The sequence below is a fragment of the Lipomyces doorenjongii genome, assembly GCF_038497915.1.
Source record: "Lipomyces doorenjongii strain NRRL Y-27504 unplaced genomic scaffold V1508scaffold_72, whole genome shotgun sequence".
In the NCBI taxonomy this organism is placed as follows: Eukaryota; Fungi; Ascomycota; class Lipomycetes; order Lipomycetales; family Lipomycetaceae; genus Lipomyces; species Lipomyces doorenjongii.
Window position 1 is genome coordinate 43204 of NW_027118139.1, and position 24611 is coordinate 67814.

The window sequence follows — 24611 nt, forward strand, 5'->3', positions numbered from 1 at the left end:
CCTCTGAGATATAATCAAAGTTGGGTGTATCAGTGGTTAGGGTTTAGATTAACCAATTGTCCATGTAACTATACGATTTTTTGGGAGCAACCAACTTCATTGCTCGTATAGTTAATGGTAAACTTTTGCAACCAATCGTATAGTAATCGTATTAGACTATACGATTACGAGTTACGATTAATCGCATATCGTATCCACCCCTAATTGCACATTTATTATGCACAACTGTACGAAAGCCATAGGATACCTAATATGGACACATATAGTGCTATAATACAAAATATACCAATAGATCTTGTCTTGGTATCTTACAAATAATTAACACGTATGCCCATAGTTATGGTTTTCCTAAGTCGTTTCCATAAATCAGTCATCATAAGCGCCAACCGAGCACGACTCTCCGGCACAGACAAAGCCAGCATCACCACCACAGTCAAAAAAATCTCCAGTAGCCTCCAAATAACATCCGGTCGCCTACCAGAGCGAGCCACAAAGCCCCACAAACGCGTTGCATGTGCAATTAGCTCTTTTTGCGTAAATTTCGGATTACGCGAGTCCGTGGAGCTGTGATGTTCGTCCCCATAATTCTCGCTTTTGCTAGAGCTAGAGTATAAAGATACGAATTGCGGCTCCTCCTTATGCACTTCCTTTTGGTATTCCTTTTCTTTTTCAGGTTGTTTGGTACGACGCGTGTTGCGTCGCTCCGCTTTAACTTCTCTTTCAGCGCGAGCTTCGTTTGATTTCGACTTTAGGCGGTCCAATGCAATTAGCATATCCCGCCGTTTATCAGCAGAAAAAAAATCATTTGAAAGCACGAATTTCCTCGTATCATCCCACTTCTCACAAGCTGGAAGAATGACCATGGCGTAGAATTCCAGAACTCGCGAATAGGCAGGAATTTCTGCGCCTGCCAGGAATTTCTGAATGTAATTCTCAACTTTGACGCGAACAATGTCGGGGTGTGTTGTATGTCGAGTACAAAGCAATGATCTGCACCGTACATATTAGAGCGCCTCAAACACGGAATCTATGTGCTACTTACAACGTAAGGACCATATCTGGAGCCAAGTTGGACGATGTTTGATATGCCTCTGCGATCTGATCCCAAATCGCACTCTCCTGGACCAGATAGTCAAATTGAGAAATCTCTGCCCTACTAAACCCATCTTTCAGTCTATCCGATGGAAGATGCATAATACCATCCAGCAATGCGATGTATAGTTTCCATATATGATCGCGCATATGATTGTCCATTTGGTCATGTACAGATGAACGGGCGATTAACGGTAGAATAGTCGTGTAAGCGTCGGGAAATTGTCGGTTAATAAAAAAATATCTGGCCTTCTTGTATATATGGCGGACACGCGTGGTAGGAGTGACAGTCGACATGGACGAGGATGTCGATGTAACGGATGACGCGAGTGACACAGTGCGTGGTTGTGTGCCATCCATAAGCCCGGCATGGTCAGAATGGAGAGAGACACCGTACGACAGCGCTAAGTCTGCGCTCATAGTTACTGCTGTTGTATCTTCTTGCAATATTATGAGGTTGTATCGGTGGACAGAGGCGCAAGACTTTGTAAAGTGATAAAATAAATATGCGATTCTGCGGAGGTTGGTGCGGCGTTGGAATTGGGGCCGGGCCGCGGCTCACTTCAGCTGTGCGCCTCAAGCGGCGGTGAATATGGCAGCTTGCGTAGGTCAAGCAACCACTAGACATCAGGTCCACAGAAGGATGGATATAGTCTGGGCAAACTATAATGAAGTGCTAAGTGTAATATATACTCAGCTGTCAGAAGCTAGCTTCGTCTCGATAGATTGCGAATTTACGGGGCTGCGACTTGCTGACAAGACGTCTCCGCCTAACGGGCAGCTGAACGGACCATCTGACTCTGCCGGTGAAGACGATGAAATCCATGACGAGGATGGAACTACTACCGCTACAGGGGCTGCATCTGCCGATCAATTGGCGACTATCCATTCCCGTTACTCCGATTACAGGGTAGCTGCAGAAGCATTTCAGATTATACAGCTCGGATTATGCATTGTACAAGCAGATCAAGATACGGGTACGCTCAGTTGCGCTTCGATTATATCTATGGACAGCTAATGAGTGGCTTATTATTTAGGTGAATACGTAATGCTGTATGTACTATCTGACAGCTGTGCCGGACAGACGATCACAGAATTCTAACGAACAGCCCATATAACTTTTACGTGTCACCGATTCTGCCATTGAAGTTTGGTATCGACAGGCGATTTTTGTTCCAAATGTCAGCAGCCGCTTTTCATCTACGAAATAGATTCGATTTTAACAAATGGCTTGCAAACGGTGTTCCTTATTTGAACAGAGATGAACAGACACAAATCGAAGATCGTGCGTGGCGGTTCATCACCCAGGAGTTTGAGGACATCAACGTAGATCACAGCGGGCAACAGTTGTTGGACAGTGTATTGTGAGTCCTTCTGAGTCCCGAAGGTTTGATTATGCTGACCCGTCATTACAGACCAGGCTTGGATGCTTGGGCTAACGATCCTAATGTATGTGTGAATTCCTGTTGTGTGCCACTCTTAGGGGACTTTCTCACCTAAAACAATACCAGCCAGAGACATCATGGTTCAACATTGCCGTATCCAATTCTTATCAGAAACGCATAGTTCATCAAACAATTCGAAAATCTTATCCGCAGCTGTATGGACTAGGCCGTCGAAATTTTATCCAAATACTTCGAAAGAATAAAGACGACTCGACCGAGCATGTAAAGCGCATTGAGAAATATAATAAACTAATGTGTGAAGTTAACCAGTATGCCGGAATTCGACATATATTTGACCACATGTCGCATATCAAAATACCCATCGTTGGGCATAATGTATTCGTGGATTTAATCAATATATACGCGAAATTCGTGAGCTCATTGCCAAGCTCAATCGAGGAATTTGCGCATCAAATGAGCTCACTGTTTCCTATGTGTGTATCCTACTTTGCGATAGGCTTTAATTTCGAACTAACAGCATGCTAAGGGTCATAGACACTAAGTATTTCGGGACAATGAGTGATGTCGATGTAAGTTGGATTTTGCTAATTGTCTAGACAAGACATCTAAGATATCCACCTAGGATAGCGATGCGCATCACTCAAGTATGAAGGATATGTTAGACGACCTAAGATCAGTTGTTTATCCGGTATATAGTATGGTGTCCTATTGTGCTTTTGCTTCACTGCTGACTATAAATTAGCGATTCATCCGGAATTTACGAAATATGACAGTAAGGATTATGAGCACGAGGCAGGCTGGGATGCGTGTGAGACCGCCAAATTATTTCTAAAACAGGGAGGGAAGTACTTTTATTTGGACGTTGGACGCTCCTTCCCCACACACTACAGTTTAAACGACAGCGAGAATGGAGATGAACAGATCAGAACGGAAATCAACGATGATACGGACATGATTTATAACGACGATGCGAATATCTCCCGTCGCAAACGACATGGGTCCAGTCAGATTGAGCCTGCGGTGATGGACGAAATGCTTATGAGCTTCTCGCGACCGAGGTCCGGACGAGGGATCAGTTGGTTGGAGGAATCATTACAGACGGATGAACAGAACTGGGATGTTCCTGATAGTAGTTATCGAATTGATATCACGGACCAGTGGAAAACTGATCACAGTGTTAGAGCGTGGGAAAAGTTTGAAGTCGAGCAGCTCCCACAGGCAGTATCTGTGCGTGATGTTGACCGAGTGATGGGCGATGCAGCTGACGCAGTAGAGCCTCTACCACCAATTACAAATGTTGGCGTCATGAAATGTATCTTGCCACCATTTTCTTCGGCTGTATGGGGCCCCATTGCCAATCGACTAAGAGTAACCGGTACTAATGAGCGTGTACTAATTTTGAAATAAGTTTTTGAGTTCGGGTAATATCGAGTATCAAAGCGTCTTTACAAAGAACTTATAATTATTTTGGAGAGATTAAACATCCTGTGCCATTCATGGAGGAGTGGGACAGCAAAGTCGAACAGTTTGGCAGAAGTGCCATATTTTGACCATGCTAACGCTTACTTAAATCCCATACACATACTGGTATATGCCATATACGAAGCATCGTACGGTTGTTAAATCCAGACATGATTAGATAGAGAGTCGTACTATTATACAACTAACTGCAATTATTGTACAAACTCACTCGAGTTCCAACGACTGTGGTAGTCTTCGATGTGATTTATATTTTCTTCACAATGTAAGCTGCGGATTGGCGCTCAAAGCCACGAGACATATCACACTTATGTATTCCGAGCATAGCCACGAACATTTTGAACCCTGATTCAGCGCAAGATTTTCGTATCCGTTGCAGAGAACGGAAACAATAATCGCATTCAGCCCTGGTGACTCTTCAGGTCTCGCCCCCAGGCTCTGTTATCAATTTGCACTCAGTAAGGACGCGTCGGGGCAGCGAATCCTCGAGTAACTTTCAGCTGCAAACAGAAAACATTATGGCATAAATAATCGTATTGTACTTCATTTAGGAATCACGTGATCATCTCCAATGCCAAATTTCTCAATAATTGGTCCCCCACAAAATATCGCCAGCTTGTCGGTTTCATTTACCAAAAAATCGGAAGATTGATTTTAATGGTTAATCTATCGACAGCCGTGATTTCTAAGAGGATATCGACAGTGTGACGTGTTGCCATGGTCTTGAAACTTGCCGTCCTGCACAAAAATTGTTAAGGTTAGGGCTGCTTCCGCAATCTCTCTGAACTAATCTCGCCAGCTGGGGCTGTGCTTAGGGCGCAGTGGTGTCCGTTAAATGCGAAAACGAGCAAAACAATCAACTCGTTCTCCGATCTCAAACATCAAGCAGAAATTCTAAGATACTTGTACTGAGCGAACACTGTACGAAAGTCGGCGACTTAGAAGAATATCTGCTGAGTTTAGCATTCGGAAGCTGAGCAGAGCGGCTAACGCGATTAGACTACTTCGAATCAAAGCGAAGTGCTGCGACGTAAAAATGCCTCCGTTTCGCGACGAAGTGGTTTTTGTAAGGTGTCTTTATTGATCTATCGAACGGATTAGGACTATACTTTAGTGCCTATGCGTTCAATGTTAGTTGGAAGCTAATGACTCTATCTCTCCAGGTTATAACTGCGGGATCTCAGATTACAAGAGTCCAGTACGGCTTACCAGAATCTTTAACTCCGGCGCAGAGGGCTGTTCCCACACGAGTGTACAAAGTAGCTAATGACGATGGGAAGACATCGTTTTCATTAGAAGGAGCGGAAAGCGACGTGATATATCCGATAAGGAAGGGCATAATACAAGATATGGACGCATTACTCTATTTAATGTAAGATGATTATTGGAGGCAATATGCTGCATTGTTGGACTTACAGTAAACTTCCAGAGAGTCGCTTTATCGGACGACAACAAACGCAGATACCAATTCCCCATTTGCGCCGATCCTGCTGACATGCAATTCTGAATGGCAGCCGAAACAGATCGAGGACATAATAACGCATATGTTCAAAAAGGTGCACGTTCCTGCTGTCACAATAATTCCAGAGTCACTTGCAGCGCTCTATGCGTACGCGTTGCAAATTGCTTGTGTTGTCAACGTTGGAGAGGAGAAAACGGAAATTACGCCAATCATTGACTTCAATATTGTTGAAAGTGCTCAGGCCGTGGTTGAGATTGGTGGGAAGGACATAAATAGGGCACTACAGTCGTTATTGCCGACATTGCAAACGTACCAGATCGAGGACTTGAAAAGGTCACCGATATACGAGGTTCTGAATGACAAGTCGATGAGCTTTTTTGGAGAACCGAGTGCGCCGGCGACGTCATCCGTGGAAGATGAGGGCATTGTCGATGTCGCTGCAATTGTTGCGAATGGAAATGCGAGAGAGATCTTGGCGCAGCGTGAACAAAAGAAAAGCTCAAAGCAGGTCGAACTAAAAAATTCAGAGATGCCGCGAAATTCATTTATTGACTCAAAGGGGCAAAAGGTGGAGGTCGGAACTGAGAGATTCAAGGGCACAGAAGATATAATTGAACGACTTTCACACGAGATCGGAAATGTGATTGGAAAGTTGGATGATATTGCGAGACGAGGAGATTGTTGGGAAAACATTATTATTGTTGGCGGACCGACGGTCATAAAGGGATTCGTCGATGCCATGTTGTTATCTCTCCAGGAACACTTCCTAATAACGCGAGGAACGACGTACTCTGAATTACCATCAGGACTGAATACTCCGGGGTACGGGACGCCACCTACCACACCTGCTGTGTACGGTCAGACTCTCGGCCACGGACAGGTACCTACGATGATTAAGATTGCGAAAATGGCAGAATACTTTATCGGATGGAAGGGCCATACGTGGGAAGATGCGCCATTTTTGGGCAGTCAAATTGCGGCCAAGCAGATTTTTACTCCTGGTATTGCCAGCATCGACGGCGCCTACATCTCACGCGAGGACTTTGCGGAGCGTGGGGCCCGAGAGATTTGGAACCTGGGTTTGCTTTAGCAGCGAATTACCTCTATGCTATAGTAGGATCGCTTCTGACCGGGATGTAAATTAAACGGGCTGAGGGGGATATTTGTGTATTTTATGTAGTATGTGTATATCATCGTCCTGTACGTACATTTGCATGAAAATTTGGAAATACATCTAATTTGTGCATAAATACAAGAATAGACAACTACATGTAATTATACATGAACGAAGATTAACAAGCACAACGACATAAGTAATCTACAAATTCAACCCAAAGCTGAACAATAACACCATAATTCAATATTTAACAACTAACGCGCTCGTCTTGTAATCTTACAAGACATCAGTGTCATAACCACTCAAGCCAGCCTTCTGGCATTAAACAATTGACTGACTTTCGCAATATTATAACTTTGTCATCGTCTATTAACAGCTGTAAAGCCGCCTCCAAAAGAGATGTCTTCCATATCTTCGTCTTCCTCCTCGACTACCACGTCTTCGTGTAGTTGAGATGTAGGAATCGCTACAACGGTGTCATCAGCGGTAGGTGTCGGCGAGGAGACTGGTGGTATTGCATTGTTGGTCGCGACAGTGGCAGACGCCGAGGCGATCGGCAGAACACTCCCGGGAGGAACGTAAGCCTCCATTTCACGATTATACCGAGCCTTTTCAGCATCGTAAAGTTCATAAAAGGGTTTCCGACCTTCATCGCCTAAATCGCGCCATGCTTCAGCCATTGCCTTGGTAAGATCGAACGTCTCCCCAGGCTGAGACTGCTCTAATTGCGCGCGCACTCGTTCCTTTTCATGATCACAGAAGATTATGTACGCGTTCTGCGGTCGCTTGGGAGCATTCGGATCGCGCTGCGTGTGTTGTTTCTTCTTTGCGTGATGATGGCCTGTAATTGCTGCATTAGAGGATGAGTTTGCGGATTGCGAGTGATTGGCTTTAGAGGTAGTTCCGTTATTTGTGAATGCCGTGAATCCTCCGGTAGTTGATTCTCCGACAGGTGACAGAGATCCGTCTGACTCTCGTCGTCGGTGTCGCGAGTGGATTCGAGGCGGCTAGATCGTGGTCAGCAATAGTCTGAGAGTATCAGGTGCACTTACTGATGGCGGAGGTGAAGGACTTCCCTCGGAATCATCGACTTTGAGGAACGTCCGCTCCTCGAGCTTCTCAAGCAGTAGGGCACGCTCTAGGCGCATGCGCTGAACAGCACGTTTTGATCGAGCGAGCCGGAGAGTGAGGACGTCGTTCTGCTCTTCGATCTCGCGGATCCGATTCTTCAGGTCTTTGCATTTCTGGCGGTACTTGACTTCTGCAGGTAGGAGTTAGCCACATTCCGCTCAACTGCATGCAAACCACGCACCTTCCGACTGAGGAATCGACGGCGGTGCTGCGAGTCCGCCCCTTGAAGGTTTCTAGAGGAGTGATTTAGCCATAAAGCCGCGATGGGGATCATTGTTTTTCGGGTGACTTACCTTGCTGCTCATGGACACCGAATAACAATCAGATTGAGAAAATGCAAAAACAGAGACGGATACAGAGACGGTGATTGAGATTGTAACTGAAGGCGATGGCTCTTTCTGCTGACCGCCGGTTGTGTGTCAATGTCCTTGGAGAGCGTAGACGTACGCACAGGGGATGGGAAGCCTGTGACACAAGACCCGCTGCTGATGCTACTGCTACATATTACTCCATGTTATTAATTTCATTTCACCATACCGTACACGCATTCTTGGCTGATATGGCAAGCGCGATGGATCTAGAGATATTCAACAAGTGCCAGGACAGCATAGATCGCGAGTACGTAGTTTATATCGTCTGGCAGATCAGTCTGTAAAGGCCGGTACTGACATTTTTCGTGTTTAGTTCCGAGATCCGCGAGGTAACTTACACATTACTGTTCTCTCTAAGCGTAATAATGACCCACGTACCTCAGAATATTCGTAATCTCACGAAAATAATCGACCAGCACATGCGCTCGATCCTCTCAATCCTTTCCACGGCACACTCCACGCCCTCGTCCTCATGAAAGTATTCCTTCCTCTTGTGGTTGTCTAATCTACTAACCCAAATCAGTTCCAACTTTTGCTCCACGCACGACCAAATCATTCCAGTTTCAGAAAGAAGCGATCCAGAAACTAGCTTCCTTAGCCTCGCAACATCCGTTTTACAAGTACAATGCCCTCTGGAGTCGAACGCTTCAGAATGCTGCATTTGCAGTTCTCTTCAGGGACTGGCTCGTTAACGAGGGAAACGCTTATATTGCCTATCATAGCGGAAGCAGCAATCCTGAAGAAAGAGACGAGCCTACCGAGACAAGCAAAGAGAATGATGACGTAAGATCGAAGGTTGGTCAATTGACCAGTCTCGAGCGTGTCTGCGAAACCTTGGGTGGTGAGTATTTTGTTGTTAGCTTAGCGAATTTAATCATGTATGTAATGATCGCATTGCAGTCAAACCTGGCCTGGAAGACGAAAACACATTTCATCTGACATTAGAAGAGTATCTTCAGGCAACTATCTCTCTGATAAATGAACTCGTATGCCACAAATTATCGTTGTATTTCACGTGGATGAGGTTCTGACAAGATGTTTAGTCGCGTCTAGCACTTAATTCAGTCATCATGACCGAGAACTCCAACTACTCCACGCCGACACGCATCAATCACTTCATCAAGCAGCTCCAAGCAGGGTTTTTAATACTCAACCTCAAAAACGACGCATTGCGAAGTCGAGTTGACTCCATCAAATATGACGTCAAGAAAGTTGAAGAGGTCATCTACGATTTGTCCTTGCGTGGCTTGATAAGGAAATGAAAGTTATCTGTATTATACATCAGAATACTTATATCAAAATATCATACACATCAGTATGGCGAATTAGTAGGACTCTCCGCCTGGTTCTCACGCCATTCTTGCGCCCAATTCAATAGTTTACGCACATTCTCAACTCTACTCGCAAAATACGACTCCAGCGCCGACCGTGGCGTGAAAGCTCTCTGGGTCATGATCACTCCTACAACTTGCATGATCCGTTTACGCGCATCGTGCAGGAACATGTCTGTGTCCGCTATCGCATTGAGTGCCCCCTGCATTTCTGCACTTAATGCATCAATAATAGCCGGATCTACTCCACCAATTGTACCTCGCCGTGATGGCGGCATTGGTGGTGTACTGCCTTCGTCTACACTCCCTTTGGATGACGTCTCTGACCGTAGCGATGTTTCTGGTGGAAGTGGTAACGCGCCAAGTGACAATCCTTGGGTGATTTTCAGGCTTTTTTTGATCAACTCAACTGCCTTGTCAGACTTTCCGTTCTGTACCAGTATGACTGCACGCTTCAGACACTCCGCCGTCAGAATCTCGACCCTCCGTTGCCCCAGGCGGGGGTTCGCAGTCGTCGTCGGCGGGCTGAGACTCGCTACAGAAGGCGTCCGTTGCTGCTGCTGCTGTAGTTGTTGTTGAGTTGCTTGCAGCATCAGAATGACGAGAAGCGCAGCCGGTTTGATTGTGTGCCTCCGTACATTTGCCAAAACACTGAATTGAGAAAACGAAACTTCCGCCTTCAACACAGGAAGTTCTTCTACACTTTCAGGCCGCTCTCTACTAGGGCAGTCGAGCGATCCTTTGCGTCGCCGAACCACGGACATATCATCGGTTGACGACCCCCAATCTTCAACTTCATCCTCGCCAATGGCCTTCAGGTCCGACATCATCACATCCCAGTGGTCCAGTGGTTTGTAAGAACAAGGCTTATGATACGGTGGGATCGCCAACTGTACGATGATATCTAACCCTTTGTTAGTTTTACGGCCAACCACGAACCATAGCAACGAGACCTTTAGATTCACCAAATGCCGCATCACCGAGTAAAACTTCGGCTTCTCTGTCTCCGTTCTTGAGCAGATATGACAAGCCGCCTTCGACCTTGAGTATCCGGCCGTTGCTTTCCTCCGGAATTTTCAGCAGCACCTTCACATCTCGATGGGACATTCCAAAGGTCAGACCAAGGCATCCCGCAAGGCATTCCGGAATTAGATTCCATTCCTTGATGTAAGTGTAAGTCCCGCGCGAGTTGCTGCTTATCTCAATTAAATCTTCAGGATCATGACGCATGCCAATACCAAAGCAGTGTACCAGAACGGAAGATGAGATTGCATTCAAACAGAACTCTTTGACAGAAGATCGATGCACTGTTTGCTCAAGTGCCGATAGCGATGTTTGGCCGGTTGGCGAATCACTAATAAGGAAAATGGTTGATATCGGACTTTGTGATGTTCGCGATTTGAGAAGCTCTAATGCCTGTCTAGCGCCGTTTAACGGATTTGCTCGTGAGCCTGTCTTCTTGAGCGACGATAGTTGCGAAATGGTTGAATCCCATCCATCCCATGACTTATTCTTAAGACCTGAGACAGTCACGTTAGATGCACCACGGGAGGTGTAGGTCACTATTCCGACCCTGTCTTTGCTACCAATCGACTCGATTATAAATGTCAATGCGTCCTGAATTGGAGCTAATTTGCTAGTTCCCATAGAGTCGGACACAGGAACGGCGATGACCAAGTCGACGGGAATGTGCGATCTGAATGACAACAACCTCGGAGTCCGGGGAGAAGTAGAGGCTTCGACCGGAGTATACGGCGTAGTCGGTGTTAGGGCATGCGCTAATGTAGTACTGGACGTCAGTACCGACGACTCGGATCCCCGTCCGTTCACCTGATTACATTGCACGCCGAGAGGAAGTTCTGGTGATTTCATAGATGGTTCGCTTGTCGTGACATCTCTTGCCGACGATACAACGCCGTCGTCCAGACTTATTAGCGCGAGTCGCCATCGCTCTCTCTCCGTGTCATCTCTGAATGTCAACATCAATTGTGGAAGTTCCTTAACTGAGAGATTCAACGCGAGATTGTAATTGCTATTGTCATTATTCACAGAGACACTGACTAAATGTTTCCGGAGGCACACGAAGCTTTTAATACTCAAGCGATCGCGGCAGGGCTGGCTGCCTGGCGACACGTTCATGTCCGGGAAATCTTCGATTTTTTCCTTTACGCAAATAAGATAGTCACGAAAGAGATAGCAGTCCAGAACCTGCCCCGAGTCCATGTAGCTGACGCATAACAGGCCCCATAATCTGACTTTTCCAAATCTTCGGACAAAATTAGAACGATTCAGACCTAACGATTCTTGTTTGAATGAAAATTAAGCGCTACATACGAAGAGAGATCCAAGGACTTGTATTTCTCCACTTTCTCCAAACGTGATTTCAAGTACTGAAAAACATGTTCCGCAGCGGTGAAATCCTCTCTGCGCGACTTCGGCAATATCACCGCCCTGCCTTTAGGTGACTCTGCCGAGAACGTAGAGGGTCCAGGGGCGATGCATTTAGGGATCTCAACGTGAACCAGGCAGCTAAGACACTGCTCCTCAGTCGATCGTATGACAGCAGGAGTGGCAGGAGTCATATACACCTTTGGGTCGGGAATGCGAGCCTTTGGTGGAGGTAGTGGCGGCGGTGCAGGAGGAGGCATCAGCGGCGAAAACAACGATGGCATGTCGGAAACAGCCTGTTTCGGCGTGACAGATGCGCCAGGGTGTATAGTAGACGGTGCTACTGCTGGAGCAGACGATATAATTGCATTGCGCAGACTTTGATTCTCCGCAGCGAGAGCAGCTGGCGATAATGGGACAACCTTTAGTGGCTCCAATGGACCTTCCCGCGTTGCCAATGCAGCAGTGAATGACGAGAACTCGGCCTGCTGTTTCAGGTTGTTGAGACTAGAAGTCTGGCGAAGCTGCAAAGGCTTCGTGAGTGAAAATTCACTGAGAGCGTTGCTTTCATTCGAGCTCAATGGCACTTTGGCGAAGACTGGTTGCAGATGCATCTGACGACGAGTGTTGACAGTCGCGCCGCGGGCCGAGGATGGGGCCAACTGATTGCTGTTCGCCTTCGTGAGATTGAGAGTGCCATGGAGGCCAGGCTCTTCGCGTGCGACACCGATTGGTTTTTCTAACCGAAATTAGCACGCGATTGGATGCAAGCAAAGTCGGACCGAACACTCACTTGCGGAGCTAAGGAGGTTCCCGTGTCGGAGAGGGTCGATCTGAATGACCGAATCGCATATCGGGCATCTGATCTGAGGAATCAGGCGTTTATCGTTCTTGTGTCCGTTCGCCGGAGCAGTAGACGACACGGCCATCTCTTCGACAACTTCTCTGAAGACCTCCTTGAAGCAAGCTTCGTGGCCGACGTGACCGCATCCAAACTCGATGACACGCTCGCCCTGGAAAGAGTGCTCGAGAGGCTCATCGCACATGGCGCAGGGCACGCCTACAAGAGCCCGCCCGTGGGTGGAAGGTGACTGCAGGCCACGGTGGTCGTACGCGCTATGACGCGACGGAGGACTACCTGGAATGGTCATTACGATCTTCTCTGGAGCAGGATATACGGCAGATGAGAGGTAGGCAGACGAACAACGAAAGATAACATTACAGCCAGCGGGGAGCAGAGCAGATCAGAGCAGCGATAAACAGGTCACCGCAGAGCGCACGCGAGAATCGACTTCCGCGTCAACGCGAGTGGAGTGGGCGAACAAGAACAAGGGACGGGTGAATTGTCTGGTTAGCCTCATTGTCGATGTTGGTATTGTAGGCGGGACGATGTGACGTTCTTAGATTTTGTCAGGGACCCAACCCGAGCAAAAACAGCCGCATCTCGCAATCGCAACAGGGCAGCTGCCCGTCAGCAGTCACAAGACCAAAGTTCGCCCAGCCCTTGCCCGCAGACCCTTCAGCATAAGGATCTATGCCAGCCAACTTCATGGTATATTTTACCAACACTTTAAATATATGTACATCCATAGAGTAATAACACCCACATATCCTATACACATGTATACCCGTTTGAAGCAATTACATAATATGCGGTCGCCATCTATCCCATTCCAACCGTGTCCTCCAACTCCATAAGATATCGTTCGTCAAGGTCACTACCTCCTTCGCCATCCGATGTCCAGTCCACTACTACCGTATTAGTCTATCGCTCCATTCGCGACCCCCTAACCGCTCAAAACCACACGTACCAGAATTGACCTCTTCGCTCTGCACGTGCAGAGCCTCCAGGTCCTGTCGCAACTCCTCTATTCGCACAGTCATATCCGCGTCGTCTAGCACACGCGCACATATCTGCAGCACTTCACTCAAGTTATCGAAATTCAGTTCGTCCGTGTTCAATCGAACTTTCGGGTTGCGATACTTCCGCTCCACAAGTCCAAAGATTCCCGAAACCAGACACCTGGTAATCTGTAATAACATCGCTCTCCGACGCTTAGTCCGATCGTATTCATCCGCAGTCTCACTCACCGCCGCTTTCTCGGCTTCATTCATACGTCCGCTAAAGGATCGTTCTGGCAACGGGGGTGCGTCTGCATGTGCAGATGGCGGCGGCGAGTCAATAACTCCTTCGTCCTCGTCTGTCGTGTCCTGAACTCTACTTGATCCCCGCTCGATCCCTGCAGCCATCGCGCTTCCAAGTAATGAGAGCTGCTCTTCGAGCGCCAATGCCTTGCTAAACAAGATACTCTCAATATTGTTCTCCGTCAAGTCTCTCACATTCTTATTCCAATGCACAAGTAAAGGCGGCGCCCAGACAGGAACCTGAGATAGCATTGACTTCTTCATAGACTCCGGCACATCTGGCTGTACAATTGCACGCGAAATAAAGTCTAGAAACGCTTCCCCTGAAAAGTCACACGTGTTCTCCAGATTCCTGAATATTCGATCCGTCAACTGGTCACAGTCCCGCTGAGTAAGTTGAAACGCACCAGCCAATCGCAACATGCACAATAAAAATGGTCGTACATTCTCCGCATTATCTGCTTCAAGACCGAGCGATACCGTATTGAATATCAACCGCGTCGTCTGGCGGCCATCCAGTCGTTGAAACAACTCAATAAACTCCATCAACAGGTCCAACGGGCAATCGGACTCAATCTGCCGATACAGGAACATCAAACAGTTCTTCTTGGCTCCCCGCGAAAGAAGCTCAACCTCACCGATCGTCAGCGGAACTGTATTGACCGCTTCTTCATCGCTCAAATCCGCCGGACACCGATCAAATATCGAGTCCGAGTACTCCTGATCAAGGTCAACGCGATGCAGCATCTGCGACAAAAATTTCAAAATCCCAGTATATGACGGCTTCCGTTTTTCATTCAGTCGCATTTCGAGCCACGCAGGTCCCGGTTTTGATGCCAGATGTCGGTCGTCATAAAACGCAATCAGCGCCTTCTGCAAATATCCCGAATAAATGTAAAATGCGCATTCCTGCGACCCACTGCCAGCGATGTCCGACATCAGCCCATAGTATTCGTCCCATGCTCGCGACATAATGGAGATGTTAGGAATAATCTCACCCAGAACGGTAAAGAATTGGTACACCAGATTGCCAGACCCGTCCTCGTCCGGGTTCAATAGGCACTGCAGCCATATTCGCAGCGATCCGTACACCTCCGGCGCATACTCGCGGATCGTCATTAAGCAAAGTCGTACCAACCGAGACACACCGTGTCTGACTTGAGCATTGGGACATCGAATGACTAAACTTCTGAGCTCCGCATCTGATTTTGCAAGCCACGAGAGAAATGCAACGCAATGACGTGGCTGCGAGGTGAAAGACCGTTGCATGATGGAAATGAACTGATCCACTTCCTTGGCATCTTTAATCCGTGAAACAATTTGATAAAACGTCTTGAACAACAAAAGATGATAGTCTTCATATGGGCGTGGCAAATTCAATAGATCAGCCTCCTCATCAGCCTTGGCCTGACACAGTCGCCGATAGCTGGCCAGTACAAACTGCAAATGTTCTGTGCCGAAGACAGTCCATTTCATCGCCAGGAGTTCATTCTCCCGACATATCTGCGCATGAAGCGAATCTGGACATGAGTAGAGCTTTGAACACTCAGCAGCAGGCTCATTGGTCTCCACAACTAATTCAGCGCTAGGATCCTCCTCCGTCCCCAGTTCCCTACTTTGTCGTGGCGAGATACGATCGTAAAACAGCATGTAGGCAGAAAACGGCTTTTCCATCATATCACCGGGAGCCTCCAAAGTTGTGCCTCCAAAGCAGGTGTTTGCAATCATATTTGGATCAAATTGAGAGACCTCCGCATCATTGAACTCGATCCACCGATACTTATCGCTTGTAGCGGATTTGTTCAGAATATATGAGTAATAATGCCCAGATTCCGCAGTTCCACTGTGAACTAAAATGCCTACCAATCTGAAGTTATCACTTGCTTTCTCAGACCCGGACCGATCGGGATCCCGCGTGAAATAGCTGAACGTGAACGGCTCAATGTCAATCTCCATGGGAAATTCGAAATGTTCATTGATCTTGCTTCTTTGCATCGTCTGGAGATCAAAGTCGAAGCGCTTGAGGTGGAATATGAGGTGATTCGGCACAGTTTTCAGACAGATTCTACATACATTAGACACGAAACCTACTAATCACCAGTACCCTACCTTTTCTCAGCTTCCACATGCGTCGAGCATTGGGAACACCAGTATTTATTATCTAATTAGTTAGACACCTAGCAAATTCAAATTCCGCAATAAAAGCCACACATACCCCCTTCCATAGTTTCGCCCTCAACGTAGGAATTCAAACTTTCAGTCAGATTTCGTTTTCCCTTGATATCGCATTGGATCGCCGAAAATGGCTCGGTACGCTCAGATACGTGAATACATTCCTTTGACTTGATCTGCGTCAGCAATGACCCACCATAACAGTTTCTAATCTCCGCTTTCTTGGTCGCATCTGAAATCTGGCCATCGATTCTGTCGAGCAATAGGTTATAGAATTCGTCCACGTCCATTTGTACGGATATGTCTATTGGTTTGTTTTCGAAATCCACAATGGATTGGATAAATTGCCGTGTGTCAAGCATTTTCTGCCAGCCAAATCGCAGATAAGCAAACAGCTGAACCATATTCTCTAATAAAGCTCGCTGAGTGGGAGAGCGTGTAGCATCGGATTGCGACAGCCCAAAGATATAACTTCTGAATTCCTCATTCATGTAGAGTTGGTTGACGAATGAGTTAACGTAGCACGTGTTTGCGAGATTTTGCAATCCGACGAAACCTGACTCGGCACGAAGCCAGCGAACGCGGTCAGTGTTCCATGAGTCATGCAACACGCCATCTACTCCACGTCAGTGTTTGAAAATAACAATGCGCATTATTAATCCTACCCTCCGGGAAAAGCTTCAGCAAAAGCGAGACGACTTTAGTCAAGTCCCAGCCATTATCAATTAAAAGGAGTATCAGTTTGTAAAGCGAGACCCTGGTCTCAGCAACAACGCATCCGGTAGACTCAGTTAATGTGGGCTCCACATCAGAACCAGACTCGATGCCGGTGTCTCCATGTTCTATTTTTGGGAAGAGAAGATTCATAAATGTTGAAACTGAAACTTGACTGCAATATTTTAATAATCCCATACACCTAGATATGTACCCGCAATATCACATACCTTAGATTAAGCTGCTGTGACATGTCCCGACGATATTCAATAGTGCATATCATTAGTTTAGCATATCCATTTATGATATGATCCGGTTTTTGATCGAATAGTGACTAGATCCGTAAGCTTTCAACTCACACTGCTCCAGCACGGTAAACAGACCTCAACAGGCTGATGCTCCTTCAGCGGCCTATACCACTTCATAAGCAATGTGCCCTCGTCGATTTCGAACACGGAGTCTGCGAGCACTGATTTCAAGAGAAACTCCGCCAGCATAAATAATGTCGAAGCTTGCCTCCCGATTTCGTCGTTCGCTTGAGGTAGAATAGCCTCAACTATCCTCCAGAAATACAACAGTGCATGGTTTTCCACATTAGTATCTTGTTTAGCTAACAAATTTTTGATATAGTCGGAGATTGCTGCATTGAAATACGAGCGCACTGACTCTTCGCGCGTGTATAGTAAGCACTGTTTAAACACCGTCCTCCACTTGTCACTCCTCTCTACCGTTTTCCATATTCGCTCATCGCGCATCGACGATACGAGCAAGACATCCAAAATACGTTCGGATAGATCTTGTAAAGTGTCGTCCGCTAAGTCAGCTAGGCTTGACACAAATTCGTCTATATCTTCTTCAATCGGAAAGTTACAGTGCGTGAGTGGGCTGGACACGTCTTCGCGGAGTAGAATAACTGCTCGATTTAAGAACGTGCAACGGACAATATTGCGAACATTTGCTGACGAAGATGATGCAAGCGCGGGGTTAACCGCGAGCTTCAGGAGCTCAGGAATGATGAACTCAAAACAGCTTTGAATCCATCGTCTGTCCAATTTATTCTACTTCCGTCAGATATTTCGATCCCGAACCGTAGAAAAGAACGTACCTGTCGATAAAGAGCATATACGCACTGAAGAATATAGTCCGAATACAGCGCTCGGAACGGTTGCCGGAGCGGAAATAATTCATCCCAGCTTGCGTTCACTTGTTGAGGATTTAGGAAAATATCCAATAGCTTGGGCGCAGGGCCAAGTTTTCGGACAAAATTCCAACTCCAGGATGCGTAATCTTCAGGTAACTGTAAGAGCGCGTAAATTATATCAAAGGAGTCCATCAGCTCGCTTTCAGCGGGTCGCAAATTTTTTGCCAAGGTTTCTGAAGGACTACGAGCTTCAACTGAGTTGAATTCGACTTCCTGCGCAATAAGAGGCTTCACAGTCTCCGCCCTTCCAAATTCCGTAGGAGCAGCTTCGTCATCTATTGCTTGTGGGCGCCTGACAACCATTACTGCCGTAACTTCTCGAAAGCCCGCATCTTTAAGCTTTTTGGGGAAATCTTTAGCACGGACTTCGCTGCCCATGACGAACATTCTAAAGTTTGTGCCGCTGACAATGCTGGAAATCAGTGAGTACAAATCAAAGGTTGAGTTTTCGTCGCCCAACGTGAGGCTCTCGATCGCGGACGAAAACTTGTAAGCGTGCCATTGCACTTTGATAGTAACCGGCTTCCCTTTGATCTCAAATTGCGATACGCCAGCCGCTTGAGCATTGTCAATGGTAGGTATCGCATGTTGTCGGTATATGTCTAGAAAGGTGTCCAGAAACTGGACACTACGTTTGAAGCATATTGTAGCTGCCGGCTCAACAACGCCCGTGGACTTCGAGATAACTATATGTGATTAGGTGCAGGTTATGCCAGGGAACTATTTTCCAATCTTACCATTTCCAGCATCACTTATTGCTCGAACACTATGCCGTACTAGCGACCGCTGACATTTATCAATGATGTCTTGAGGCTGATCCTTGATATGACTGGACTATACAGACGATTAGATTCATTACTCATATACTTCGGGGAATTCTTGCACACACCTCTGTGAAGCTAGAAACTATGACGTCACGACACGCGGAGAGACTCTTTTCATCCGGAGTATTTAAATAGAAATACCAGAAGGCGTTAAATCCGGGAATAATATAATTGTTATTCTCACGTAGCCACTCGCCCTCCTGTGCAAACAATAATTAACCAACTGTTGTAGTCATGATATCAAGCAGCAGTTTTCACACTTACTTCGGTTTGCCGGAACACATATTCAAGGTAACTGGTAATAAATTTAAGGCAGTGTGTGGAAAGCAGCGGTGCTGGAAGCTCCTCTATCTTCCGGAAGCAATGTTCTATAAATGGGCACTCCTACGCTGCCATTAGTAGTGACAAAACGGGCTACTCGTAAAACTGAATCGTACACTTTGCACAGTATCGGCGAGACACTCGAGTTTCAGCCATAAATTGTCTAATATACGTGGACTGTTAAACTCATTGACGCCCAGTGCATTCCACAGTATATCCAGCTCTGAATGCGCAGATATACAGCCAGGCGAAATCTTAAGGATCTCAGCAAAAGAATCCTGCCGTATCATAGCATTCAGCTGGTATAGTTCCAGCGATTGCGGATGCTGCTTGCAATGTGACGCCCATTCTTTGATATTCTGAACCACAATGTCGTGATACGCATCGCGATCCAGGATTGCATCTACCTGCTCAAAATTGGCGTCACCCAACGTGTCTGCAAAATACTGTTAGTTCCCGCGTAGTACGCCATCGGAATTATGCAGCAAACATACGCAACGCAGATTTGATATACGCAAAGTCTTTCAATGAATCGGGACCGAAGACCTTCAATGACTGCACCGAGCTCTCCATTAAAGACAGTCTTGCTGCTACACTAGGTCCGAGTGTCATCAGTTCACACAAATTTTGGATCAAATCATTCAACAGGTCCGCCGGCTTCACTTTCATGGACTGTTCATCTTGAATGGATACATTGCTCACTCGTTTGATCAATTGTAGTAATATAAAGTACGGGTTCATCGGGAGCACTTCAATAGGTTCTCCGTTCGGTTCCTTTTGACACAATGAATGGTATGCGCCTGTAATAGAATCAACCAGTTTCAGTATGATGGGCTCAATCCCAATCATAGGCATTCCCAAGAGCTTGTCGGTTAGCCAATGAAGCCATTCCACTGTCATAAAATGTGTCAGGTGGATCAAAACGATGCAAATGGAATTAAAAAGGGGGACACTATTGCCGGATATCATTTCATTCCAAAGACAATTCAAGTCTTTTTCGGAAATCACGTGGAATACTGTTAAAACAGCGTATATTGTAGGGGCAAACTGGATAATGTAGACGTTGTGGGCTTCTGAACTGACGAGATACTCAGTAAATCCTGTTGTTAACATAACGGCGGCACATGAAGTCATAACATGTTGAGAGTATTCCGGATGAGCATCATTGTATAAGGCATTCAGATCCTGTGTCAGTTTCTTAATACCGTGAAGTTTGTATTCTGCGCGAGGTGATTGGAAGAATTTGATCCACCAGTACAATTTTCTGATAATGTGTCCGAATTTCCTCACCTCATCAACTGGCACGGAGTCTGCAAGCTTGACGATAGGGTGGGTTGCAGGGTGAGTGCTGAGAATGGTGCATTCGGGTATTTGAATGAGTACGTAGAAGAAGACAGATAGCTTGTCGACAATGGCGCAGATAATCGTACGATCCGGTGCATCTGCTGAATTGGCTATTCGAACAAGAGTGCTCTCAATCAACGCAAAACATTGATATAATTGTCGGAGTGGGAATTTGAGAGTGACTTTGTTGTCCGCCGAGTCGCTGGCAGAGTCTGTGGAGGACGATTCGGATGAATAAGATGAATCTTCTTCTGTGGGCCATTCTATGTCTAGTGTCTGGCTGTGCTGATACAGTGTCCATGACATCGTGACGGCAATCTCAACATGAGGAATAATACCAGTCAATAGTCCCGCATTGATCCGCGCATCAGGCTTTGTAACTTCGGCCCACAGTGCTGCTATAGCATCGATGCCGCGCTCACTTACAAAGTGAGGAAGAACAACAGCAAACGTAAGTAGCTCCTCTCTCTGTGTTTCGAGAACTGATAGCAAGCCGTCTCGTGCGAGGCTGAACACGCGGATAAGAGCATGAGCGTATGACAAAGACAATAGCGCATCCGTTGAAGCAGATCCGTCCTTAATCCGTGCCAGATCTTTTCGGAAGGTGTAGATCGCAACTTGGTTAAACCGTTTAAATAACGCTATTATCAACTGCTCACCGCCCTCGTTCCAGAATCTGTATGACAGTGGTTGTCTAAGATTTTATTAGCATCGGACTGCAGAAAATAGTCGGATATGCGCCACTCACGTCCGACTCCAGAAATCGCTCACTATCTGAGGAAGCTGTGTAAAGAAAGCTGCACCAGAAGCCCAAAGTTCGTCCCTATGAGGCTCATCGAGGCTGACAAACTTCTGTAGGTACTCATTCAGGGCAATCAACCAGTCTCGTGGATCATCATTCTGCAGTGTCCGTCTGGCCTCAAATATGCAACCTTCAATACTTAACGGTTCCTCATCATTACCCGCATTACTCATGGTCAATATGAGCCGCTCTATGGTCGTCAATGGCTCTGAATCTTCTATAACCTCAAGTACAAATGCCTCGGGGCTTGCAGCAGAACCGTATGCCGCTCCTTGAGGTGACCGCTCACCGTCACTGAACTCTCCAACATTCATCGCTTCTGCTTCAGGCACTGGCTTCGTTTGAATGGTCGCTTGGAGAGTGTGAGCAGCCGTGGTCGATGCAATGACCGGATCAACAACTTCAGTACCTTCAACACGGTCGACGTCGTCTGCAATATCTATGGCGACGCGTTTGCGAGGCATCATTTGCTCCAATTCCATGGAATCGCGTCGATTCACGTCTCCAGACTCGCCACACATTTGACCGGACGCGCTTTGTGGAGAAGTCGCGCTTGACTGGGCTGTCGACGACCGCGACACCGGCGCAGGCATAATTGTAGGAGTTGGGGTTCGTGCGGATGATCTCACAGGCGAATTGGATTCCATATTGATCCAATCAGCTCCGATTCGGTTAGAATCGCTTGGTAGCTGAGTCTGCCAGGTGCTGTGCACTTTTATGCTGATAAATGCACGTGCTGCCCAACTGGTGAACCCGTATGAAGCGCGTCAGACGTAGGACACTCACTAGTATTTGACAGTCGTCTCTAGTCCGCTGATCCCAGAGGCTCGAAAGATGCTCCTATAGAAAGCAGATCCGCGTGGATCATATGCCCTTGAAGTTATTGGATTGTTGTCCACAGTATGACCTTGGTTACCGAATTGACTCTCACCTGGCAGTATGCCAAATAGGTTACCAGGGTTAGGTTAGCATGCATCGTTCGTGAGAATTATGTCGTCACCAATTCTCGCAGATCTCCACGTAACTATCGAGAAGTGCGTTCAAATATTCCACGGATCATACGCAAAAGCCGCACGACTGAGGTTAGGGCTGGCACTTGCTACACGGCGCTTGTCCTAGATCCTCGGGTAAAAGGTGATTTGCTTCTGGCCGAGCTCGAAGATGAAGCCGCTGGGCAAGGGGTTCCAGAGGTCCTTCGTGAAACAACATTCACCGGGATTACCCAGTCAGTGCGATAGAACCTAGTCTACAGCCGGCACCGCAATCTTTAGGTCACAGTACCGATTTTGATGACGTAGAATCCCGGATGTTACAGAGGCTGCAGCCTCTGAATCAGCCTCTACGCTCCGATATTGATAACTACTTTGACAGCCCCCGAGTCGGCGTGAATGACACCAAAGATCCGAACTGGCTGTGCAAATGGTGGCGGGCTCATAAAGATGAGTTTCCCCGGATGGCAGCCGCTGCCCGGGAATATTTAGCAGTCCCGGCTTCAGAGGTGTCAGTGGAAAGAATGTTCAATGCAGGGAGGGACATATTGGCGGTGCGGAGACATTCGATGAAGGCCGAAACTATGCGCATTTTGATGTTGATGGATATCACGAAGCAACTCTAGCCCTTTCCGTCATGTTTCTTATTTTCTTATTTTCTTGTTTTGTCATCTTGTCATCTCGTCATCTTGTGCAAATTCAACACAGAGGTGAGGCGCATACGGCCGGAATTACTTCTACAGTGTAAGATCGTGCAGCACTAATCTCAGTCTGGCTTCAAGGGCGGGACGCTGGTATTAAAAATGCCGCGCAAATCGGACAACTAATGCTATAACTGGCAAATTGTATACGAAGGCGTAGGGCTTCGCGCAGCTTGAAATCCCTAAATTCATTTCTCTACCGTTGATTAGTAATACTATGTCGAATATTCGATTCGACGGTCGAAGAATGCTTCGAATAATATTCGATATTCGTATCCGACGCCGGGGGATTGGGCGATATCGTATTCGACGCCGATATTCGTCAAGTCGAATATGGTCAACAGCCCTACTGATGTCTGTCGGTATAATAATGGAATGCTGTAACGCGTGCGTGGTATATGCGAGGTCCTGTTTGAGCGCAGCGTTAAGCTGTGCCAAACAAAGCAGAAATATCTGCAACAGTCACTGACTGTGCGACAGCACTCATATTTCTAGTTTGTTTCTGATTATAAATTCCCCCCTCTATCTCGCTGCCACTTCCCAAACCGTTTTGGAATGAAAATTCCTGTCGTATCAGTCGCACACTGTGGTTGCCTTCTCTTAATCTGATCGAACGAGAATGGAATGGAGAGATCGCAACTGAAGGCTGGGGAACCTGTGTAAGACTGTCTGCACCCGACCAGCCAATCACTGATTCTCTATTGGCGTCAGACGATAAGAACGAAAGAGCAGGAAAACGAAGAAAGACAGACAAAGAACAAGCAGAGAAGGCCAGAAGTTTCAGAGTATATCCAACTACAGAACAGAAAGCAATCCTTCGAAACTGGTTCGGCACCGCACGCTGGACATACAACCGATGTTCGGATGCCGTGGAAAAGAACGAGGTTGAAAAAACAAGAAAGATCTAAGAGCGGCGTTCCTCAATAAGGAAGCAATTGACAGCATTGGCAAGTCGTGGGTGTTGGAGACCTCGTACGACAATAGAGACGCCGCCATGGAAGACCTTCTCAAGGCATATGATTCCGCACATGCCAGGTACAAAATGACAAGAAAGTGTTCAAAATTGAGCATCGATCTCGCAGAAAGTGTTGCCAGGAGAGCATTGTGTTATATCATAAGCACTGGTCCCGCACAAGTGGGAAGTATGCGTTTCTTCGCAAAATGAAGAGCGCTGAACCTTTCCCACACGACCTGAAGTACGACAGCAGACTCGTGTACCAAAGGACTACTGGTCACTACTACCTTTGCGTACGAATGCCTTTGCAGGTTCTTGCAGGGCCGTCTTCCGGTCGACTGATATCTCTGGACCAAGGAGTGCTAACATTCCCGACAGGCTATACACTAGACGGCGAGGTGGTTGAGCTCGGCAAAAATGACATTGGCCATACCTATAGGCTTTGTCACTGGCTGGACGAGCTGCACAGCAAATATTTGGCGAAAGATATCACGCGCTCAAAGAGGTGACGCATGAAAAAGGCGGCAAGGAAACTAAGACGGCGGATACAAAACGTAGTCAGCGATATGCCCTGTCGCATTGCAAAGTATTTGTGCTCGACGTTCAACCTTGTCGTCCTACCTAGCTTCCCAGTTCAACAAATGGTGACGCGCAAAGGTGGACAGC

The 24611-nt window shown here is 46.9% G+C and overlaps 8 protein-coding genes across 8 annotated transcripts; 4 read left to right on the forward strand and 4 right to left on the reverse strand.

Moving 5' to 3' along the window:
- Positions 1–57: 57 nt before the first annotated feature.
- Positions 58–1577, reverse strand: V1508DRAFT_424745 (uncharacterized protein). The gene is made up of 2 exons (XM_066941333.1): positions 1043–1577; positions 58–990 (listed from the first exon to the last, which is right to left on the reverse strand). Exons 1-2 carry the CDS (start codon positions 1510–1512, stop codon positions 309–311), a joined length of 1152 nt encoding a protein of 383 aa, XP_066793420.1. The 5' UTR covers positions 1513–1577; the 3' UTR covers positions 58–308.
- Positions 1578–1679: 102 nt separating this feature from the next.
- Positions 1680–4208, forward strand: V1508DRAFT_424747 (ribonuclease H-like domain-containing protein). Its single transcript, XM_066941334.1, has 8 exons — positions 1680–2069; positions 2130–2145; positions 2202–2456; positions 2508–2541; positions 2604–2971; positions 3025–3067; positions 3121–3193; positions 3241–4208. The coding sequence occupies exons 1-8, from the start codon at positions 1685–1687 to the stop codon at positions 3903–3905; spliced, it is 1839 nt and encodes a 612-aa protein (XP_066793421.1). The 5' UTR covers positions 1680–1684; the 3' UTR covers positions 3906–4208.
- A 595-nt stretch (positions 4209–4803) lies between these two features.
- Positions 4804–6782, forward strand: V1508DRAFT_424756 (actin-domain-containing protein). The gene is made up of 3 exons (XM_066941335.1): positions 4804–5043; positions 5141–5349; positions 5407–6782. The coding sequence occupies exons 1-3, from the start codon at positions 5014–5016 to the stop codon at positions 6527–6529; spliced, it is 1362 nt and encodes a 453-aa protein (XP_066793422.1). The 5' UTR covers positions 4804–5013; the 3' UTR covers positions 6530–6782.
- V1508DRAFT_424758 (uncharacterized protein) lies at positions 6609–8368 on the reverse strand. The gene is made up of 4 exons (XM_066941336.1): positions 7981–8368; positions 7869–7920; positions 7609–7817; positions 6609–7563 (listed from the first exon to the last, which is right to left on the reverse strand). The coding sequence occupies exons 1-4, from the start codon at positions 7990–7992 to the stop codon at positions 6916–6918; spliced, it is 921 nt and encodes a 306-aa protein (XP_066793423.1). The 5' UTR covers positions 7993–8368; the 3' UTR covers positions 6609–6915.
- Positions 8259–9415, forward strand: V1508DRAFT_451689 (Translin; the record flags this gene model as incomplete). The annotated part of the gene is made up of 5 exons (XM_066942510.1): positions 8259–8305; positions 8372–8448; positions 8582–8899; positions 8959–9044; positions 9102–9415. The coding sequence occupies 5 exons, from the start codon at positions 8259–8261 to the stop codon at positions 9318–9320; spliced, it is 747 nt and encodes a 248-aa protein (XP_066793424.1). The 3' UTR covers positions 9321–9415.
- V1508DRAFT_424763 (uncharacterized protein) lies at positions 9338–13314 on the reverse strand. The gene is made up of 4 exons (XM_066941337.1): positions 12571–13314; positions 11724–12516; positions 10343–11655; positions 9338–10293 (listed from the first exon to the last, which is right to left on the reverse strand). The coding sequence occupies exons 1-4, from the start codon at positions 12926–12928 to the stop codon at positions 9371–9373; spliced, it is 3387 nt and encodes a 1128-aa protein (XP_066793425.1). The 5' UTR covers positions 12929–13314; the 3' UTR covers positions 9338–9370.
- Positions 13185–22276, reverse strand: V1508DRAFT_268083 (uncharacterized protein). The gene is made up of 14 exons (XM_066936470.1): positions 21247–22276; positions 19649–21192; positions 19271–19590; positions 19098–19217; positions 18899–19033; positions 18747–18843; positions 17914–18695; positions 17192–17866; positions 17039–17142; positions 16760–16983; positions 16138–16710; positions 16032–16083; positions 13589–15987; positions 13185–13529 (listed from the first exon to the last, which is right to left on the reverse strand). The coding sequence occupies exons 1-14, from the start codon at positions 21945–21947 to the stop codon at positions 13441–13443; spliced, it is 7815 nt and encodes a 2604-aa protein (XP_066793426.1). The 5' UTR covers positions 21948–22276; the 3' UTR covers positions 13185–13440.
- A 1698-nt stretch (positions 22277–23974) lies between these two features.
- V1508DRAFT_424770 (uncharacterized protein) lies at positions 23975–24611 on the forward strand (the record flags this gene model as incomplete). Its single annotated transcript, XM_066941338.1, has 1 exon — positions 23975–24611. A coding segment is annotated over exon 1 (206 nt), but the record flags the coding sequence as incomplete, so codon positions are not given.

Bases quoted from the DNA above. Each gene is read 5' to 3' on its own strand.
- V1508DRAFT_424745 (XM_066941333.1), bottom strand. From the start codon at position 1,512: ATGAGCGCAGACTTAGCGCTGTCGTACGGTGTCTCTCTCCATTCTGAC. The intron at 991-1,042 runs GTAAGTAGCACA...TGTACGGTGCAG, and splicing joins CCAGATATGGTCCTTACGTT to ATCATTGCTTTGTACTCGAC.
- V1508DRAFT_424747 (XM_066941334.1), top strand. From the start codon at position 1,685: ATGGCAGCTTGCGTAGGTCAAGCAACCACTAGACATCAGGTCCACAGA. The intron at 2,542-2,603 runs GTATGTGTGAAT...AAACAATACCAG, and splicing joins CTTGGGCTAACGATCCTAAT to CCAGAGACATCATGGTTCAA. The intron at 3,194-3,240 runs GTATGGTGTCCT...ACTATAAATTAG, and splicing joins AGTTGTTTATCCGGTATATA to CGATTCATCCGGAATTTACG.
- V1508DRAFT_424756 (XM_066941335.1), top strand. From the start codon at position 5,014: ATGCCTCCGTTTCGCGACGAAGTGGTTTTT. The intron at 5,044-5,140 runs GTAAGGTGTCTT...CTATCTCTCCAG, and splicing joins TTCGCGACGAAGTGGTTTTT to GTTATAACTGCGGGATCTCA. The intron at 5,350-5,406 runs GTAAGATGATTA...GTAAACTTCCAG, and splicing joins GACGCATTACTCTATTTAAT to AGAGTCGCTTTATCGGACGA.
- V1508DRAFT_424758 (XM_066941336.1), bottom strand. The intron at 7,818-7,868 runs GTGCGTGGTTTG...TCCTACCTGCAG, and splicing joins GTCGATTCCTCAGTCGGAAG to AAGTCAAGTACCGCCAGAAA. The intron at 7,564-7,608 runs GTAAGTGCACCT...ACCACGATCTAG, and splicing joins GTCCTTCACCTCCGCCATCA to CCGCCTCGAATCCACTCGCG.
- V1508DRAFT_424763 (XM_066941337.1), bottom strand. From the start codon at position 12,928: ATGACCATTCCAGGTAGTCCTCCGTCGCGTCATAGCGCGTACGACCAC. The intron at 12,517-12,570 runs GTGAGTGTTCGG...AATTTCGGTTAG, and splicing joins GAACCTCCTTAGCTCCGCAA to AAAAACCAATCGGTGTCGCA. The intron at 10,294-10,342 runs GTCTCGTTGCTA...ACAAAGGGTTAG, and splicing joins GGCATTTGGTGAATCTAAAG to ATATCATCGTACAGTTGGCG.
- V1508DRAFT_268083 (XM_066936470.1), bottom strand. From the start codon at position 21,947: ATGGAATCCAATTCGCCTGTGAGATCATCCGCACGAACCCCAACTCCT. The intron at 21,193-21,246 runs GTGAGTGGCGCA...ATAAAATCTTAG, and splicing joins AGCGATTTCTGGAGTCGGAC to ACAACCACTGTCATACAGAT. The intron at 16,984-17,038 runs GTATGTGATATT...AAAATATTGCAG, and splicing joins TCACAGCAGCTTAATCTAAG to TCAAGTTTCAGTTTCAACAT.